The sequence below is a fragment of the Tachypleus tridentatus genome, chromosome 10 (assembly GCF_004210375.1).
Source record: "Tachypleus tridentatus isolate NWPU-2018 chromosome 10, ASM421037v1, whole genome shotgun sequence".
Taxonomy (NCBI): domain Eukaryota; kingdom Metazoa; phylum Arthropoda; class Merostomata; order Xiphosura; family Limulidae; genus Tachypleus; species Tachypleus tridentatus.
In genome coordinates, this window is record NC_134834.1 from 86,550,480 (window position 1) to 86,571,263 (window position 20,784).

At 35.7% G+C, this 20,784-nt stretch overlaps 1 protein-coding gene across 3 annotated transcripts in view; it reads right to left on the reverse strand.

The window, feature by feature from the left end:
* LOC143229795 (E3 ubiquitin-protein ligase TRIM9-like) overlaps positions 1-3,783 on the reverse strand; it is a 77,626-nt gene extending 73,843 nt beyond the window's left edge. For all 3 annotated transcript variants that reach the window (XM_076462584.1, XM_076462586.1, XM_076462587.1), the window contains exon 1: positions 2,971-3,783. In XM_076462584.1, coding sequence (XP_076318699.1) covers positions 2,971-3,708 — 738 coding nt within the window. In that variant the 5' untranslated portion in view covers positions 3,709-3,783. The remainder of the gene's footprint in view (positions 1-2,970) is intronic.
* Positions 3,784-20,784: the final 17,001 nt, after the last annotated feature.

Sequence of the window (20,784 nt, forward strand, 5' to 3'; positions counted from 1 at the left end):
TATGATACGATAGAAGACAAGGTATTATGCGATCATAAGAAACAAAAAGTAATATCCATCAATTTGATCCAGATCACGTGATTGTGATAACAGCTATCACTTCTTTTCGTTACATACGGACACTCGAAGCAGGTTTTCACGTGTTACGTAAATTAATACGTTATACAAGTGTAACTGTTTCATCATAATTAGAGAAATTTGATCCAGAAAATTCGCTTTGGTTTAAAAAGTTGCAATAAATAATGTTTTCTGCAATGCCAGAAAAATCTCACATAAATAAACAAAATCGACATATCCGGGCCCAGCATGGCCTGGTGGTTAAGGTGCTCGACTTGTCATCCGAAGATCGCGGGTTCGAATCCCTGCCACACCAAACATGCTTGCCCTTTCAGCCGTGGAGGCGTTATAATGTGACGGTCAATCCCGCTATTCGTTGGTGAAAGAGTAGCCCAAGAGTTGGCGGTGGGTGGTGATGACTAGTTGCCTTCCCTCTAATCTTACACTGCTAAATTAGAGACGGTTTTGTGTAGCTTTGCTCGAAACTAAAAACAAACAAATCGACATATCCTTCGCAAATATAATACTTACGTAGCGTGTATATACATAAGGCTATAGATAGGAAACGAAAACAATAGGCGATTGTGAGCCATACGGAAAAAATATTTTGAGGCACACAAAAAGTATGCAATAACGTTTAATCTCCCTAAACGTTAGCTAATGATAACGGATTCGAACGTAAAAACCTCTTTTCTCACAATGTCAATCTCTATGTTCACGTGAAAAGTAAATGGATAACAACTGAACAGTAAAAGCAATGATATTCATATAGAACGAACAGCCATGTTCACTCCTGGCGTGGCTGATTTCCTGCTAGATCAAAATTATCCCTAAATCAGAACCAGAGTTCTATCATAGTTAACTTTAGAATAAAATAAATTACAACAAGACCTCCATCATGGTTAACTTTAAGATAATGAACCCCAAATTACAACAATACCTTCATCATGGTTAACTAATGAATAAAAACCCTATAACCTATCTTAAGGTTAACACTAAGGTAGAGTGGACCTTAACTCACAGCAATACCTCTATCGTAATTAATTTTAGAGTAGAGTAGGCCCTAGTTCACAGCCAGGCCTCCATCATGGTTAACTCTAGGTCACAGTAAATCCCAATTCAGAAAATAAACCTTGGTAATGATAAATATAATTCACAGTGAATGTTAAATCACTAAGTGAATGTTAAATCACTGAGTTTCCAATTGTTATAGATTGTTCTATATAACGACAAACCCTAAACTGAAGTTCATTATAAATCTTAGGTGATGACTAATTATCTGTCACAATACAGTTTAAAGCGTGGTTAATGCAAGGTTATGGAAAACGTAAAGTCACACTATATTTTTTCTTGAGGTATCTTATCTCGATATACGTAACAATAATCGCAAAACGAAGTTACTTAAGAAACTGAAGTAAAACTTGAACAACGTTCCTTCAAGCCCCTTTTTCTTATAAATGTTGCATAATTATAAACAAGAAGTTTTCAATGTATTTTGTTTAACCCTAATTGGCATCTTGTAACCCATGATGTTACACACAAATTCCAGTTATGGGCATACAAAATAAATAAAAAACAGCAAAATTTGAAATAGATATTTCCTTTATTGTTATGAAATTATAGTTTTTGTTGTCCGTATGGAATTATGTAAAACGCAGAAAGTATCAGATATATCTCTACTTGTCAGAACTGAAAGTATTAATTAAGTTTTAGTTTTTCTGCATAGCGGTTGAGGTTTTCGAAGGTCAGCTTACCACAATGTTTCATGTCTTTCACCAAATATGCTTGTTCGATATGTTTCATTCTTAATTACTTGTTGCTCGATGGACGTTTTAAAAATGTGTGTTAAAAGTATCGTGTTCAACTAGATTCGTGATGTGCAATCTGTGAGGACCCCCAACCAGGTGGGTCTGTAGACAGTGTGCAACAACACCTAAGAAATCTATAAATTATACCTGAAAGTACAAAATACAGATAAAGAAACTTAAAATAATCTACTGTGTACAGGCCTTACTGTTAAGTAATATCGTAACAACAATCAACAAGGAGAAATTCCATGTAGGGGATACGGGAGTCCCACGGTGGGACAGCGGTAAGTTTACGAACTTGCAATGCTTAAATTTTGGGCTCGATTACCTGTGGTAACCGTGGGCAGACAGCCCAATGTGATACAAAACACAACTATAGGGAAGGCACGATCTAAACGTTTGCGTCCAAGTGAATGGCTAGATGAATCAACAACTTGATATCATGAATTTTGAGACCACTGAATCACGTTTTATAGCAGGATTTTTTCTGTGTTTACATTCATATTAATTTTTTTAATAGATCTGTGAGGAGCTTATAGCTTTCGTGGTACCATCTACAGATTTTATTCTTGGTAAGAACACACAGAAAATTAAGAAAAAATTGTTGTTTTTTGAGAACAAACGTTCTATGTGCGTTTGTTTTTAGTTTAAATTTAAACCTAAGTTATGATTTCAGGAGTACTATACCTTGTACTGTGAATACAAATCCTAAGTTGGATCATTCTTATATCTGTGTTTATACTGTGATCTTGAACTGATACTTAAAAGTCGTAGTTTTTTAGTCAGGATATGATAAAAGTATCACGGACAGAACGTTACCATATAGCAAATGATATGATAATATGATAAAAGTATCACGGACAGAACGTTATCATATAGCTAATGATATAATAAAAGTATAAAAAAGCATAACTTTATTGTACAAATAACACTTGAAATTAGGTATTAAAAAGAGGGGGTGGCTGATGATACTACTGGGTAATTGTGGCACAACATCTAGATAACTGGGTAATTGTGGCACAACATCTAGATAACTGGGTAATTGTGGCACAACATCTAGATATGGAGAAGTTAAAAATACTATACAACACAAAATGGGACTCACCTTCTGGGCTTTGCACATTCCTGTCAAAGCCTGGACGTCGTGATTAGCGTGCTTACCATCTGTTAAACACAGACCACACACAGCGATTTTGCATGACATACAGTACGTCCCCAGAGGCTCCGCAGAGTGGTCTCCACAGTGGGCCTTCTTCTCTTTGCTCCTGGATCTAAGAGTAGCTTTACCTTGCTGGGGATTAACCAGCGAATGGGCAGCCAGAGGTCCTCGGGGTGGGTGACACTTTTCCCTACAGTCGTCACAGTAGAACACTTCACATTGTTCGCACATGACTGTAGCCTCCTTGGGTTCATCCTCACACAGCTGGCAATAGATTGGTAATTCCTTGCTCTCTCCGTACTTGTCCACTATGTTCTGTAATGTCTTGTTCTTTGGCAGGTTATTGGCTCCATGCTCGTCAAAATAGACTACTTTCTGGCACATGGGGCAGCTCAGAGATAAGGAACTGTTCTGGATTGGAGGAAACAGTATGTTCGGGTTACCGATATAGCTGCTGGGTCGGCTGTTACACACCACCCCACTGTCGGTCTCGCTTACCAGGCTCAGTTTGTCCCCGTCCGGATAGTCTGCTGTATTATCACTGTCGTCCGGTGGGGGCTGAGGGCTCTGGGCCGGCTGCTCTCTGTGAAGAGCACAGTTGAGACACAAGGAGTGGTAGCACGGCAAGAGAACGGGGTTTTTGTACAGGTGCTTACACGCAGGGCACTTCAGTTCTTCTTCCATCGCTCGAGAGTCGGCTCTACATATGAAGAGCGGCAAGTGAAGCTCTCGCAGAGGACCTCTACATCCTCACATTTGGAGAATACTTACCGAGCTTCGCGAGTCGACCCTTGGCGCTTACTGGCGCCTGCGCACATAACGTCGCCCGTTGCCCAGTTACGACGCTTGCACATACGCTTTCACCTCTAGCACACGTTTAGCTTTGGGTTATTGTCCCTAATAGTCTGTAGAAACATTGATTTCACTTAGTTTTCAGTAGCGCCTTTCAACCCATAAGTTTCATAACGCTATATTTAGACTATGGAAATCTACTTATATTAAGATTATCCAATGTAGGCCTAACTTTAAAATACTTCATTAATCTCGACGTACTTGAGAGAAAACAAAGTTTGACGATAAAAAAAGATCGCTACACTCTAGAATCTAGATGGACAACACTGTTTATTTATTTTACAGACTCTATCTTCAGTATTTAAAACAAAAATGTAAATAAGTTACATTAAACCTTGATCGTAATTAAAATCACAATACTACATTTAACAAAAAGCGCATTGAATAAGAGGAGAAGCCACGACAAGGAAACATAGAAATTAGGAGAAATAACAATATTATTATATATAATTTTTACAAAATGTGAAATTTAAATGAAGACTACGTGCTATTTAGGGTTGGAGAATGTATGAATCCATTCACATCAACAAATCAGCTGGTGACGGAACACGTGATCCGAACACAAATGATTGGTCATCTTGTTCTTTTACATACACACACATGTATATACATATAGCAGGCTCACGTAATCTTGTCCCATTTGCCATTTCGAAACGAATCACCAAGTTTAAAGACGTCAAGCAAGCTATTCTGGAGTTTCAATTATGTGAAAAGCCATCAAAATAATGAAAGCCGGCCAATCATGAAAGCCAATTAAAATTTTGTTACCAGTATGCTAAAACTGTCGCTGTTAGAATCTGGAACCATATTCAAACCAATGGTGCAACTTAATGTTCTAAGAAACGTTGTTTGGAACAGTTTCATTTGACGCCTATAACAAGTGTAGAAAATGAACAAATATACAATAAGCATGTCAACTCCAGGCATGGCCAGATGAAACTGGTTGTCATACACCGTATGGCTCGATGACCGCTACGGACGAGTAGTTAAGCAGTTGCAAAAAGGTGTGAGGGAGTGAGAAACGGCGTTGACCAGCTGTTTGCTTACTAGTTGGCCCGGCATGGCCAGGTGGATTAAGAAGTTTGATTTGTAATCTGAGGGTTGCGGGTTCAAATCCACGTCACACCGAAAATGCTCGTTCTTTCAGCCGCGGGGCGTTATAATGTTATGATCAATTCTACTATTCGTTGGTAAAAAAGTAGCTCAATGATTGGAGGAGGATGGTTAATACTAGCTGCCTTCTCTCTAGTCTTACACTTCTAAATTATGGACGGCTAGCGCAGATAGCCCTCATGTAGCTTTGCGCGAAATTCAAAAGCAAACAAACAAGCTTATTAGCTGATGTTTGACATACTTAGATGTTCATTAATAAAAAATAACATTCATTTTGTCTTAGAAACACAATATTTATAATTTTACAAATGTAAGTGTATGTACATGAATATTTATTGGCGCATGGTGTAATAAAATGTGTATTAAAATAAAAATAAAAACTTTCACGAGATGGAGCACGACTTTATTACTGGTTACACATAATACACCCTATCTCAAGCGAGGTTATTGCAGTTTGTCTAGATACCAAGAATCAATCTTTTTATTTCCACATCTAACCTGCGTCAGTTAAGCACAAAACTAAACGTAAATATCCGTAACAGAACACGTTATCACGTTATTTGCTCCCTCCACCCCAAAGTGGCATAGCGACATGTCTGTGGACTTATACTGCACAGATAGCCCTTTGTGTAGCTTTGTGCCTTATAACAAACAAAAACAACAGCCATTTCATTGATATATATATGTATATAACAGCACAGATGACCATTTCATTCACCTATATATAATTATAGATAATCGCTTTGTTCATCAATATATCAGAAAGTGTGCTGGAACTCTTTATGTATAGATGGTATTAACGCACGTATTAAAGCAATACAAACGTCATCTGTATTTTCTTATCTACAGGTCTTAAGACACTAGATATGAAAAGCTACTTGGAATAGTAGTTCTATCTTTGGTGCAAATGCCGCTTTTTAGCTATCCAGAGCGTCCCAAAGACGAAAACAGGCGAATAACCAAAACCGAGATTTGTTATTTTCGTTCATCTTTATCTTTCTTCAACAGGCCTAACGTCTGCTTAGTTTTAGCAGTAACTAGAATTTTATCATCGCTTTGTAGAGGAAAACTGTCTTTACGAACTTTAACTACCTATTTTATTACTATTACAAGCAAAATTTATAAAGCTTTAGAGTACACTCTACAACGCAGTAATCTACGTACCTCATGCTATAAAAAACTAAACAAACAAGTGTGGACACAAAAAATTATCTCACAAATATAAAAACTGTGCAATGCTGGCTACTGAAGACGAAAAGAGAAATCAAACAACATACGGATAGAAGTGAACATATCACTTGATCAGTTAATGATCACATAGCAACCTAAACTATCTCAACCTGATATGAAGAATAAAATTCCTACATCACTGGCTTTCTCACAGACAGAACAAATAAAACCAAAATTTCCGATCGTAAAATGTTAATTTACTGTAATACAGTCATTAAAGTAGTATCTTAAATCTAACTAAAGGAATAGTACAATGATGAAAGCTGAAATTCTATTTAAACACCAAGCTTTCGATAGGCAAAATGTGGAAGCCAGTAACGTAGGGATTTCATTATCCATGTAAATTCGAGATAGCTTAGCCTGTTATGTGATAATTAGGTGGATCAAGTGACATGTTCACTTCCATTCATATCATGTTTGGGTTTTTTCATCTTGGAAGACAATTGAAACTAAAACTTATGAGTTTACTTCTTGTATTTATATTCATTTTTTGCTGTTATCTCAAATAACAATAAAGTTATTCAGCTTTATTTTTGATATATTCATGTTCGGACACCCTGTATATATACATTACACTTGTGAGAAAGTAAGCGTATTCCTCGTTCCTGTATTATGTACAAAACTGTCTATCGTGGAAGTTGTCAGAATCAGTGTAAAAAGTTTATAAATTTTGTGTGGTGTCAGGTGACTCATATTTCACTCATCCAAACATACATAAGCATCTTTATTAATAAACCAATTGTCACAAACATATTACGACAAATTATCAACAAATACTTCGCAAATATAAAATTCTTTTCTGAGTAAGACAACCTAGATTTAAAGATAGAGCCACTAACATAATCGTCAGAACATCTTTTTTTTTTGTTTAAATATTTATTTGTGTCCACTCTGGCCTTGTAATCACTGTAGCGTAGACTACACGAGGCGCTGAATGTCGGCAGAAGTAGGTTCATGATTAGAGCTTCCTTTTGTTCTAAGGTGGCACTCGGTTTCTTTTCTTGCGTTTTGTTTGTTACCTAATGCCTACCAGCAGTTTTCGATTGGTTGAAACCTGGGCTCTTGTCTGTCTTTATTCTCTCCCTTTAAAAAAAGTCCTTCTTCTGAAGCAGCGAAATACAAACCTTTTTAATACACGTAGACTAATATTTCCCTTCTATGTCGTAACTGTTGCATAGAAGGTAAAACATTACTCATGTTTTTAGCCTTGTGGCGTGGAGTAGAGTCATCCTCGAATATGCACCGGTTATCTCTAGTGATCTCGAATTGTTGGCTTTAACTAGGTCCGAAAGATCTTCGGTGTGCTTATGAGTCCTGGCCAGAGATGAATCATCATATCACCTGACCCTTCTGATGTTTACAGTTGCATTCATATACACTGGATGGAACATCGACATTGTACATCAGAGACGTGTAGGTTAAACTTTGATAGGTCTGAAAAGATCACTTTGTTCCATATTGGTTTAGTTCAGTCAGCTTGTTCTTTAGCCCATTTAAGCTTCATCTTGTTGATGAAGAGGGGTTTTATTCTTGACTGTCTTGCTGGGAGATCAGCTGTACACAGATGAGGCCATACGGTGTGCACAGTGACAGTGACCCCTGGAGTTTCCTATTATGCTCTTTTAAGATCCATCCACAATAATCGTTTTATAATAGGATTGTCTGTGCCTATCCCTTCCACATAGCCAGGCACCCAGGGGCTTACAGTAAATAGTTTAACCGTTCTAGCAACTTGCCTTGTTGAAAGTCCTGCTTTGCTCAAAGAAACAGCGACTGTTTTTTTTGTTTTTCAATAGAGTTAACTCTCAACCATTGGCCATTATAACATCGCGTTGTAATAAACAAGCTTCTGAATCGACTCTCAGTCAGAACCTCCATTTACAAACAAAAAAATAACTGATGCAGTACCCATACAGCTGCTGATGGGGTAATTAGACAGTAATGCATCATCTATGAAGCACATTTGCGCCAACATGCATTTTGGCCTCAAAAGAGGCGAAGATTCCTAGGAGTAGTCTGAAAACATTGAGTGATGCAATAAATATTCTCACCACTGTATATAACATCACAGGTAGCCATTTAATATATTAATTTATGCGTATAACGTCACAACTTACCGTTTTATTCATATATATATACATATATTTAGTGAAAATTAATACATTTTGATGAAGTTAAGTAAACAAAATTACAAGGAAGGACTGCGTTAAAAACAGCAAATCCAAACATCTAATTGTATTAGTTTGTTATAACTTAAAAAACAAGCCGAAACAGTTATAAATTAAACAATAAACGCTGCACTAATTGAAAAAACTACCAGGGTACATTTAATAATCCCACATTATAATTTGTACCCTGGGATCTTTTCAATTAGTAGAGCGTTTTTTATTTAATTTATCAATATATATCAATATTCATCTATATATATATCATAACCAATAACCACTTTATTCAATAAATATATACATATTACATCAAATAACCGCTTGATGAATACCTCAGTAAAGGTTAAAGCTTGAGTGATGAATCCTCCCATGTTTTCATACACGTTCTAAACGACTCTGAAATCAAGGCATAAACTGCTACATTTGGGGAAACGTATTTAAGAAGAAGTATCAGAGGCTTTCTGTAATTACCGCTGTTCCGTCAAGCCTTATTTACATGAATCACTGTTTTGATATTAATAGAAGTTGAGTTTGAGAGGTATTAAATTCAGAATTTCTTAGCTTACTCGAAATAGTTTAAAAATCTTCGTTCATTCGATATTCCTCAGAATATTTTGTATTCAAGGTTATTTTTAAAGTCCAAATCGAACATACAATTAAATGTTTAGAAAATCTGATTTAAATGGCTCAATAATTCTGGATGATTTTTAAAACCTTGGGTGAACGATCACTTGGAGTTTTGGAAAACTCAGCTCATAGAATCAATATTTTAAGACAATTTTTAGAGTCTAATATGAAGAACACTTAGAACCTTTGAAATTCTGGCCTATAGCTCCACAATTTCAGGTAATTCTTAGAGCTCATAGACATATAAAACCTTTGAAATTCTGGCATGTAGCTTAAAAAGCTCAAGATATTGTTAGAGATCAGAGTGAGTGACAGCTAGATCTTCGAAACCTCTGACCTGTCTCAAAAATTCAAGATACTTGTTAGAGTTCAAAGTCAACGAAGGCTTAGATATTAGTAAAATCTATAACTGAACAATCCATGATAATTACTATTCATAGGTTGAATACGGTAGATTAAAACAAGTTTTGAGCCTCGATATACAGTTATGATCCAGGTCGCCATGTCCGCTCATGCTCTATCTTAGGACTGTACATCTAGACAATAGCTCTGCAGTGTAATTTCCGTTGCAAACTGCTCCCATATAAAGCTGCCATTTCCAAAAATGCCCATACCTTTCTGAGGATTCCATTATTCATCGGGTGTACGAAAACTAAGGTTCTCTAGCGAATGTTTCGATACTCCGATAGCAAAGAAATCCATATAACTTCTTTATTAGTTTCTTTGAGCGATAAGTCTTCTATATTTTATTATGTGATAGCGTGAATATGCGTTTCATTCTCTTGCTACTTGAGGTATGCAATGGTTAACAAGATATTTCGTGGGAGCAACTTATGTACGCATGGCTTTTATCGCTTTTCAAAACGGAAATAATTCTCGATCATGTTGCGTGTAACACTAAGACGACCTTTCTCACTGACTTTTATGCTCGTGGATTCTCACCTTTTACGAGAGGTGACACTTTGCTTATCACGCCTTTAGACTTGTTGCAGGTTTCGTTTTTGGATGGTCCTGGTACCCCAAATTTATCCAGATTATTTTGTTTTCCAATGCAATTAAGTATAAGGCACATCTATTTCTTAGAAATTCCATCTATCCAATATGAGCGGATCTTTATGACTTGCGAGTACGAATGTTTTGCATCGGAAAGAGATTTATATACCCTACCTTCCCAAATGTTGCGGCACACTACCTAAGGAACGTCAAACAGTGTCAAAATATGGGTATCCGGAACGAACAGTACAAACTGCAACTTTGCAAGTTAGCTTCAAGAAGCCTGGACTGACCATAGGATAGCTACGCTTCATTTACACAAATTGCTGTTAAATCACAATTATCAGTTTGTTCTGCAGAAAATATTTACTCCCATTTTAAAAGACTACACGTTGTGTTGTGATTTATAAGGTTAATTAAACCTATCGTTTGTTAAACAGTAACACTTAAACATCTTGTCCTCGAGACTTAACCTGTGTTGTTATAAATGTCCAAAAAATTATGTTATCCTTCTTGTTTCTGATTGCTGATATATTTCTTATAGGTTGCAAACAAATTGTTTGATTTACTGTAGCCTCAGGTAGTTCTTCTACATTATTGTTACATATCGTTTGAATCGCATTGAAGCTTTCGGCACTGATAATAAAATTGGTCAAGTCACAGCATCAGGCGTTTGTTGTACAGCAACTGTGAACCATACTCATATGAAGTTCTGATACAATTCAGTGTACGACTGAAAACAGCGTTGTTTGCTAGCTTTGTGAAATATCCATTGTGAATACTACTCAAAATATTTAACTACTACAGTGTGATCCAAACTTAAAGTTCTGCCACAATTTTAGACATGGACTAAAAACAATGTTTTTTATATGTGTGTGTTTTCGTTAGTTTTTGTGAAAGGTCTATAAAAGACTAGAGAAGTCTTCATTTGGCACAGTGAGAAACCATGTTTATCAAAAGTCTGCTACAGTTTGAAAAAATTGCACTGAAAACATTGAAAAGCTGAGTTATGAAGATTGCTTGGTTTGCAACTCGAACAGGATTCATTCAGGCAGAGATTGTAAATAATCTGAAACCAGAGACTGTTGAACCATTCTTTGGAGACACTAATGCTATTACCTCATTTCCCTGAAAAGGGGGCGAAGGTCGTCTAGAGAGGTCACTTGTTTCAACCATTTTACAATAGTGTTACATGTTAGTCAGTAAACACTAAAATGACGTCACATAAGGGACGCTTAACGTAATTTGTACCGTCGTGTCGGTAAAACGTGCGCATGCATTCATTCATGTAGACTGCGAAACGATATCACATATGAACTTCAAAAGGAAGAAATAAAAACACACCCCAGTGGAAGAGCGGTGAATATGCAGACTTACAACGCTATAGAGCAAGTATCGATACCCTTGTGGGCAGAGCACAGATAACCCCTTGTGTTTAATTACAAAAGAAAACAAAAAATTGTTAATTTTGGTTTTGTTTACTTTCGAAACAGAATACTTTCGAGGACCCTACGGGAGTACACCTAGTTCACTAGTAAGATTATTACACGGTCTTTCTTTCGAGTGAACTGCAAAACAACAAAATAAATTATATGTTTAATTACAACCCATTTCCCCTCAGTGGACTCGGCACATAGCCCGATGTGGCTTTGCTATACAAAGGCACACGCACATATTCAACCTATATTACCACTCTCGAAGAAAGCAACGATAATAAGGTATCCTAAAATCGGTTTACTTGTGCACACTTTGCTCCTTGAATCAATTAACGTTTTAATTAATATTACATACTAAACGTACATTCTATTATTACACCGTAATCTAAATCATTTTTGGGGAAAAAAATATATATGTGTGTCCGCTTATAACTTGGTGAGCCGCTAGACAAACCGGTTGTCACTAATCCTTGCTAATGTGCTGATAAACCCCCCTAGGAGTGACATAAAACTTTCAGATCTAACTCATAGGTCACCTCAGGAACCCTTACGTCTTCACCGTGCCTCGTTTACACTTATAACTGTGAAATCACTCGACCTCTTGTAAGAGTAGGTTACTGTCTGGCTGTAGTAATCGCTAATTTAGTGGATAAACTTGACTGTTAAAAAATAAAATTGAATTAAAGTATAAAATACCGTCTGGCTGTAGTAACCACTAATTAAGTAGATACAATTAACTGTTAAAAAATAAAATTGAATTAAAGAGTAAATTATCGTGTGGCTGTAATAACCACTAATTAAGTAGATACACTTTACTGTTAAAAGATAAAATTGAATTAAAGTATAAATTATCGTCTGGCTGTAGTAACCACTAATTAAGTAGATACACTTAACTGTTAAAAAATAAAATTGAATTAAAGTGCAAATTATCGTCTGGCTGTAGTAACCAATAATTAAGTAGATACTCTTGACTGTTAAAAAATAAAATTGAATTAAAGTATAAATTATCGTCTGGCTGTAGTAACCACTAATTAAGTAGATACACTTAACTGTTAAAAAATAAAATTGAATTAAAGTGCAAATTATCGTCTGGCTGTAGTAACCAATAATTAAGTAGATACTCTTGACTGTTAAAAAATAAAATTGAATTAAAGAGTAAATTATCGTGTGGCTGTAGTAACCACTAATTAAGTAGATACACTTGACTGTTAAAAATAAAATTGAATTAAAGTGTAAATTGTCGTCTGGCTGTAGTAACCACTAATTAAGTAGATACACTTAACTGTTAAAAAATAAAATTGAATTAAAGTGTAACTTGTCGTTTGGCTGTAGTAACCACTAATTAAGTAGATAAACGTGAATGTTAAAAAATAAAATTGAATTTAAGTGTAAATTATCGTCTGGCTGTAGTAACCACTAATTAAGTAGATAAACATGACTGTTAAAAAATTAGATTGGATTAAAGTGTAAATTATCGTCTGGCTGTAGTAACCACTAATTAAGTAGATACACTTAACTGTTAAAAAATAAAATTGAATTAAAGTGTAAATTATCATCTGGCTGTAATAACCACTAATTAAGTAGATAAACTTTACATCAGTGACATAGATAAAGGAATGGTTAATAAATTACTTCAATTTGCACATGATATTGTAGGTGTAACTAGCTGTAAAGAGGATGATGCTGTTTTACAAAAGGATGCAGATCCTCTAGTGAGTTCGAAGAATAAATGGAAAATGGGTTTTAATTATGAGAAATATAAGACATTTCATATGGGTTATCATAATTTTGATGTAATGAGTATAATATGGATGGGTATAGCTTTAACATTGTTATGAAACAAAGGGATCTTGGTGTAATTAAGAAGTGTGTTGTTGCTTGTGGTAGAACAAATAGGATTTTAGGTTGTACCTCCAGTAAAACTGAATACAAGACAAAAGAGGTTATAATTTCATTACATAAGTCACTGGTTAAATCACAGTTGGAGTATTGTGTTCGGTCTTGGGCTCCTTACCTTAGGAAAGACATTGTTGGAAAGGGTTGAGAGAAGGGTTACTAAAATGGTGTCTGTGATAGAGTGGTTGTCATACAAGTCGTGTTCTGTTGAGAAAAAAAAGAGTTAGAGAGATCTGTTTGTTTGTTTGTTTGTTTTATTTTGAATTTCGTGCAAAGGTACACGAGGGCTATCTGCGCTAGCCGTCCCTAATTTAGCAGTGTAAGACTAGAGGGAAGGCAACCAGTCATCACCACCCACCGCCAACTCTTGGGCTACTCTTTTACCAACGAATAGTGGGATTGACCGTCACATTATAACACCCTCACGGGTGAAGGGCGAGCATGTTTGGTGCGACGGGGATACGAACTCGCGATCTTCAGATTACGAATCGAATGCCTTAACTCACCTAACCATGCGAGGTCAGTAGAGAGATCTGAATGAAGTGTTTCACATTATAAAGGGAATTGATACTAATGGTGCTTTTTTCATATTCAACAGTAAAAATAGTAGGACCAGGGGACATAGACATAAATAATAGTAGGACTAGAAGACACACACACATTTTGGCAGGCTAGAAATCATCTTCAGCTAAGACAGTTTCATTTTTCTAACAGGATATTTGATCCTTGGAATGAGCTGTCTTCATATCTTGTAAAAACAACAAATTAAGAGAGTTTAAGAAAAGGCTTGATAATTACATGATTGATAAGGACTGGCTTTAACATTTTTTTATAATTACTTTCATTTAGTTTAGTTGTTGTTATTGTTTTCAATTAAGGCTACGCAATGGGCTATCTGTGTTCTGCCCACCACGGATAACGAAATTCGGTTTTTAGCGTTGTAAGTCTGCAGATATACCGCTAAGCCACTGGGGGGGAGGGGGGGTTTAGTTTAGAGTATGAAACATCTGAGATGGACCAATAGGTCCCATGTTGCTTCCAAACGTTATGTTATATCATTTAATTGGATATGTATTAATTGGTTATTTGATGTGATTGAGGGAAAACATCAATTAACCTAATGGTTCTTTGTCATATTATTCATTTATATGCTATTATACGTATCTCATAAACTTGTATAAAACCTCAAAATGTTTTACTGGTCAAATTATTACAAAGCATTGTTTTAAGTGCATTACGAAAACTGATTAAAAGAGCTATGACAATCATATATTTTTATATGTTGTTAATGTGAGGTTTCGCTCTATCAAAGGGTGAAATTTAACGGATAAAACAGCCTCGATGGCTCAAAAGGTCCCTTGCTATATTCTGATGTTATGTTAAAAAATAAAATATAGTTCAAGTGTATATTATAGTCTGGCTAGAGTAACGATTATTTGATAACATAAACATGAGCCCAAAAACTAATACGAGAATTTATCTTTATTAACTTGTAACAACATATCACTTAAGAAACAAAAACTGCTTAAAATACAGAGAGAATTACAAACTTCGGTAATCTACGTATAGGCTTAACATTAATATCTTTTATTAAGTATAGTTACACATTTGAAAACAAAATACCATGTAGCCTCATAGATTGTCAGAACTTCAGTGTACTCTTGGACAAGATAGCATACTTTCCTATCAACAGTCGCCACTTTATAGTGAGTCTAAATATAAATTTATTCATTTTGATTAGACGGAAAGTGCAGAAATCGCATTCCAGTAAGTTGACGATCTAAACCAATAAGGTGGATCTCTATGATCATGTTTCCTCGAAAGGTGAAACAGATACTCAAAAACCAATCAAAACTCAAGCATTGTATTCTCATTTTACAGCTAATAGAATATAACCGTATTACGATAAGAAGTAATCCAAGACCTGTTCACCCAGTAATCGGTTTTAAACAGACACGTGGATCCCATGTACACACATTTTTGGAACTTTGCCAACCGATGAAGTTGAACCTAGCTAATGAAAAAAACAAACCTGCAGGCTCATCACAAGACACAAAGGTAGTTTAATTAGCAACGACGTAGACTTTTATTTGTTTGTAACTATACTTAATTGCTGTTTATTCTTATGGTAATCGTAGTTTCCTGTATATAGCTATTTGTAGTTAATGACAAGCAAGGAGATCTCAGTTAATGATACATCGGTTGAAAATCGATAGTTGAGTATCGCTGAGTTTCTGAATGTTAAATACAAGCCTTATCAGGACTGGTATATATATATATACATTTAACCAAGACGGATGAAACTCTTACGATCAGGAGTAAATTTTAGTTCCTTTACGTCAAATAAGTTTTATTTCTTTAAATGAAATCACGACAGCGAAAGGAATAATCGGGTTAAGTGTAATAATTTTTCTTTGTTCGAGGGAAGAGAGTTTATAAGCGTAACGTAAAGTATAAAACGAAGTTTATAACGCACATGAATTGCCAGAAATAATAAAAAAAATTATTTGTTTCCAGTGACTCAAAGACAAGTTTGAGGAATTATAACCTAAAATTCAGGTTTTGATCCTTACGGTGGGCATAACGCACATAGCTCATTGCCTAGCTTTGTGCTTAAAACAGTCTCTGATGGGTGATTGGTTTGGTTTGTTTTCAATTTCGCGCAAAGCTACTCGAGGACTATCCACCACCAACCGCCATCTCTTGGACTACTATTTTACCAACGAATAGTGGGGTTGACCGTCACATTATAACACCCCCAAGACTGAAACGGCGAGCATGTTTGATGTGACGGGGATTCGAACCCGCGACCCTCAGATTACGAGTCCAGTGCCTTTACCACCTGAAGAATCCGGGCCACTCTGATGGGTGAATGGTAAGTGAACAGAATGCAGATAGCCCATCGTACAGCTTTGTGTTAAAAACAAACAAATAATACCGCTTAAAGTAAAACAGTATTCAACACTCTATTACACGAATTATAAAATGCGTTGGATAATTGATTTATTTCAATTTCCTATTAAAGAAAGCCTATATTTCAGAAAAATATGTGTTGTGAAACATATTTTGTTTTAATGTTTGGTTTGGTTATTGAACACGTAGTTAGCTACTCACCATGGGTTTCGAAACTTAGTTTTAGCCTCTTGAGCTTACAGAACCACTGGAGGGGAGTGAAACATACATATTTTGGTAAGTCATAAGAGGTTACTTGACCTATAAGTAAGACTATTCATCTCAGCTGATAGCCCGATGTGGCTATGCCGTTAGAGAACTCACACATAAATAAAGCCCCATAGTGGCATAGCGGCATGTCTGCGGACTCACATAGCTGAAAACCAGGTATCGATACTCGTGGTGGGCAGAGCACTGATAGCCAAATGTGTAGTTTTATGCTTAATTGTAAGCAAACAAAAAAAAATAATTCCATGATTTATTTAGACTGTTGCCTGGAAGTGTGTTATTCATCTACAGAACTGAAGTCTTTACAGATGTGCCCGGTATGGCCAGGTGGGTTAAGACGTTCGAATCGTAATCTGAGGGTCGCGGGTTCGAATCCCTGTCGCACCAAACATGCTCGCTCTTTCAGCCGTGAGAGCGTTGTAATGTGTCGGTCAATCTCACTATTCGTTGATAGAAGAGTAGTCCAAGAGTTGGCGGTGGGTGGTGATGACTAGCTGCCTTCCCTCTAGTCTTACACTGCTAAATTAGGGACGACTAGCGCAAATACCCTCGTGTAGCTTTGTGCGAAATTCAAAAACAAAAAAACAAACTTTATAGATGCATTGAGCAATAAAGACGAGTCTGTTGTCTTTGAGTTGCAATGTAAATAGACATTCAATAATGACATAACACAATTAAACTGCACATAATTGATAAAAAATTTACAACTTGAAGCTAAAATACATAACAAGACGTTCCTTGTGTATTGATTGTTTTCCAGTATTAATCGCTATGACCGTTTCATTTGCAATAATCAAACTTTAAACATATTACTTTAAGCCGAGAGAAGAATCAATCCGTGTTTCATGCCAGAAAATTATCCCCTGGTGATCAGAAGTTGGATGAAGAGTCGATAAAATCGCGTTTTTATTGGTAAGCCTAACATTAAGGAAAATCTAGTACTTGCGAACAAGGCATAACACAGAATTATTGTTGTCTGGAATACCCTCTGTTCACGACTGATAAAATGATTATTACTTCTTTAAGGATTATGTCTCCCTCATTCTTGTGTGTGAACAAGCTAAGACTGAGTGGATAACTCGAAGAGTATCAACTACAGGATCTCAAAATGATCTTAGGTAATTATGTGCTTTTTCTTCATATATGTTCATATATCGTTTATGCACATAAGAAATGAGTTACATAGCATTAGAAAACAAAGCAAAATACGGTTTTGCAAATAATTATGGATATGCTCAGGTGATACGCGCATGGGATTCACACAATGATCATTAGCATTGATCAGTTTATAATTAGTAAAATGCATTTAAAAATATACAAACAAACTTTCGTTCAATGGGCTATATTACATCCGGTTTAAACAGAGGAATATATTTTGTTTTCACGTGACCATACGTTAATTAATGTATGATTCTGAAGTACTGTTCCAAATGTCCTTCATTTCTTTATTTATATAAATAACTTCACCTAGTTTTTATGTTCCATTTGAACTTCCCAGTTTCCATATATTACCATACAGCCTTAATAATACACGTATTGGATCTTTGTGCAGGCCAACCCATAATTGAAAATGTTCTGCCGGCCTCTTTTTCCTTCCAGATGCTGTTTTACTACCTTGCATCACGGTTTTACTGGAAGATGAATCCCTGCCCAACGGATATTATTTCTTGGGAATGGCGTTATGGATAAGAATTAGCTTGTACCTGTTAACAGTCAGGGTGCCATTAATTTATACAGATTTCTAACACTAATTTTATGGGTATTCTGTTGATGTGGCAACGTCCGAGTGGTTTGAATGACAGTCAATCATAGAATAAACTATCAACACGTCACTACATCCTGGTGCATTTAATTTACATAAAATACAAGATGAAAAATCCCATACTATTCGCTTTAATACACATTTTATTCTCTGCTTCCAAAACTACTTAAATTACTGTTAAGTCTTTTCTTTAATAATGAGTTCACCTCTTCTTCATCTTGATCAAAATAAACAGTGTAAGAAAAAAACATTGTGTAACAGATTTATACGTATTTTTGAAAGATATGCAGTCGAGATAGAAGTCTGTAGGAAAATTACTAAATTACATCTCGTAATTAAGAATATTTGTTTGTTCTTTTTTTAATTTTGTCAAAGCTACACGAGGACTATCTGCGCTAGCCGTCCCTAATTTAACAGTGTAAGACTAGAGGGAAGATAGCTAGTCATCAACACCCTCCGCCAACTCTTGGGCTACTCTTTTACCAAGGAATAATGGGATTGGCCTTCATATTATAACGCCCCGACGGCTGAAAAGGCGAGAATGTTTGATGTGACGAGGACTCGAACCCGCAATCCTCGGATTACGAGCCGAGCGTCCTAATCATCTGGCTATGCTGGGCCTAGTTTGGATGGGAATAACATTAACAGTGTCATGAGAGAAAGGGGTTTTGGTGCAATAGCTGATCAATCTCAGAAGCCATCCAAGCAGTGTGCTGTTGTTAGTGATAGGACAAGTAGAGTTTTAAGTTGTATCTAAATAAATATTGAATTAAATCTAGTAATTAAGGATATCTGAGTTTGCCACGAACATTTATCATGACCTTCCTACGTTCAGTTTTTAACGAAACTTGATTTCTAAAAATGAAGATTTATGTCGTTAATTAAACTGTATAACTAGACTAATAATCAAGTTACATTCTAACGAACTGATCATACACTAAGACTATTAGTAGTGTAAAAGCAATACGAAAAATTACTCGTTATTCGATTAGTTGGATCAGATACAATATGTTGCCGTACAAATAAGTATATATTATTGTCAGTAAATTTGTCTAATTTTGACACAGAGAGGGAAAACAGTTATCAAACCTCGAACTTATACGAGATTGACACCTGTACATTAGGAACTACTTGGAATTGAAATATGTAGTTCTCACTTCATGGAGCTAGGCCACCAGAAACAAGGATATAGGAAACAAAAGGTAGGTTGATGTCACCAGGAAGAGAGTAATTCTCCTCGTACAACTTGCTATCTCTGTTGTTGTGCAAGAGCGAAGATATAAAATAGACTCCTTACTCTTTAGAGTGCTTACTTTTGGTGGTCCACGTGATTGACGTGAATTGCATCGATCCCTACTCAAACATCTGCTACAGAGCGTCTCTTATATAAAAGAGTTTTATATATATATATATATTACACGTCATACTCAGACAATTTTGTCATGCTTTGTGCACTAGGTGTTTTGACAGGCCTGAAGCTTTCAAAGATTTTAATTGTTAGAGGAAGTGAATTTTCGTATCTCTTAAACATATAATAACGTTAAATAATAAATTTGTTTTTGATATATTTTTTAACGATTTACGCTTTAGAAACAAATCTGTGTTATGCCACTCTGCCATAGGCTCGAAGTAAGCAACAACATTAGTCGTTATGAGCGATTAAAACATTTAATTATTATCATGGAGTTTTCTGTGCACAAAAATTTAATTGTACCTACTAGCAGTCAGGGTGCCATTAATTTGTGCAGATTTTCAACACTAATGGCTGACATGCACTTGTATTGGTTTCCCATCATGCTTTACTGTAGATGGTGTACGTTGACTATGATATCATTTTTCTCTCTGCCATCAAACAAAATATTGTTCATCGCTTCCAAACAGTTTCAATGTTGATACATATGTGAGGAACTCTCCACTTTTACACATCTCATTATCACAAAAGTGCAACTACTCAAAAACCACTTCTTATGGAAGAGAGTGATAACATGTATTTTACTGTTCTAGAGGTAACATTCACCCCTGTATTTGCACAATAATCTTTAGCCTTCTGGAGCTGTGTGAAAAAACAACAAATTTTAGCTTATTTTAAAACTGATCTATATGTCTGGCTAACACGGAACAAGAGAGTTGTGATTCTGTTATTGTCTCGTATTTCCTGTAGAAGAAAAGAATTATTGTCATAAATTTATTTTTACTGGCGTCACTACAATATTTTAATGTACAAAAGGAGCTCAAACTTTAAACAATTATTAATAATATTAATAACTAATTTTTAAAGAAATGTTTAATCCAGATAATTAAAGCAAGAATCAGTTAGAAGTTTATCCTACACAAAGGATTGTTTTTAATATTGAAGAGAAAGAGGGAACGGTGTTGGTTGAGATGTTGACAAACACGATGTGAACTTTAATTTTCAAAGGGTGACTTGACTTAATAGGCAATGTCAGTAATTGTAGCAGTTTCGTCTTCTGAGGGACAAAGCAAAGAGAAAAAAACAAAAACAATC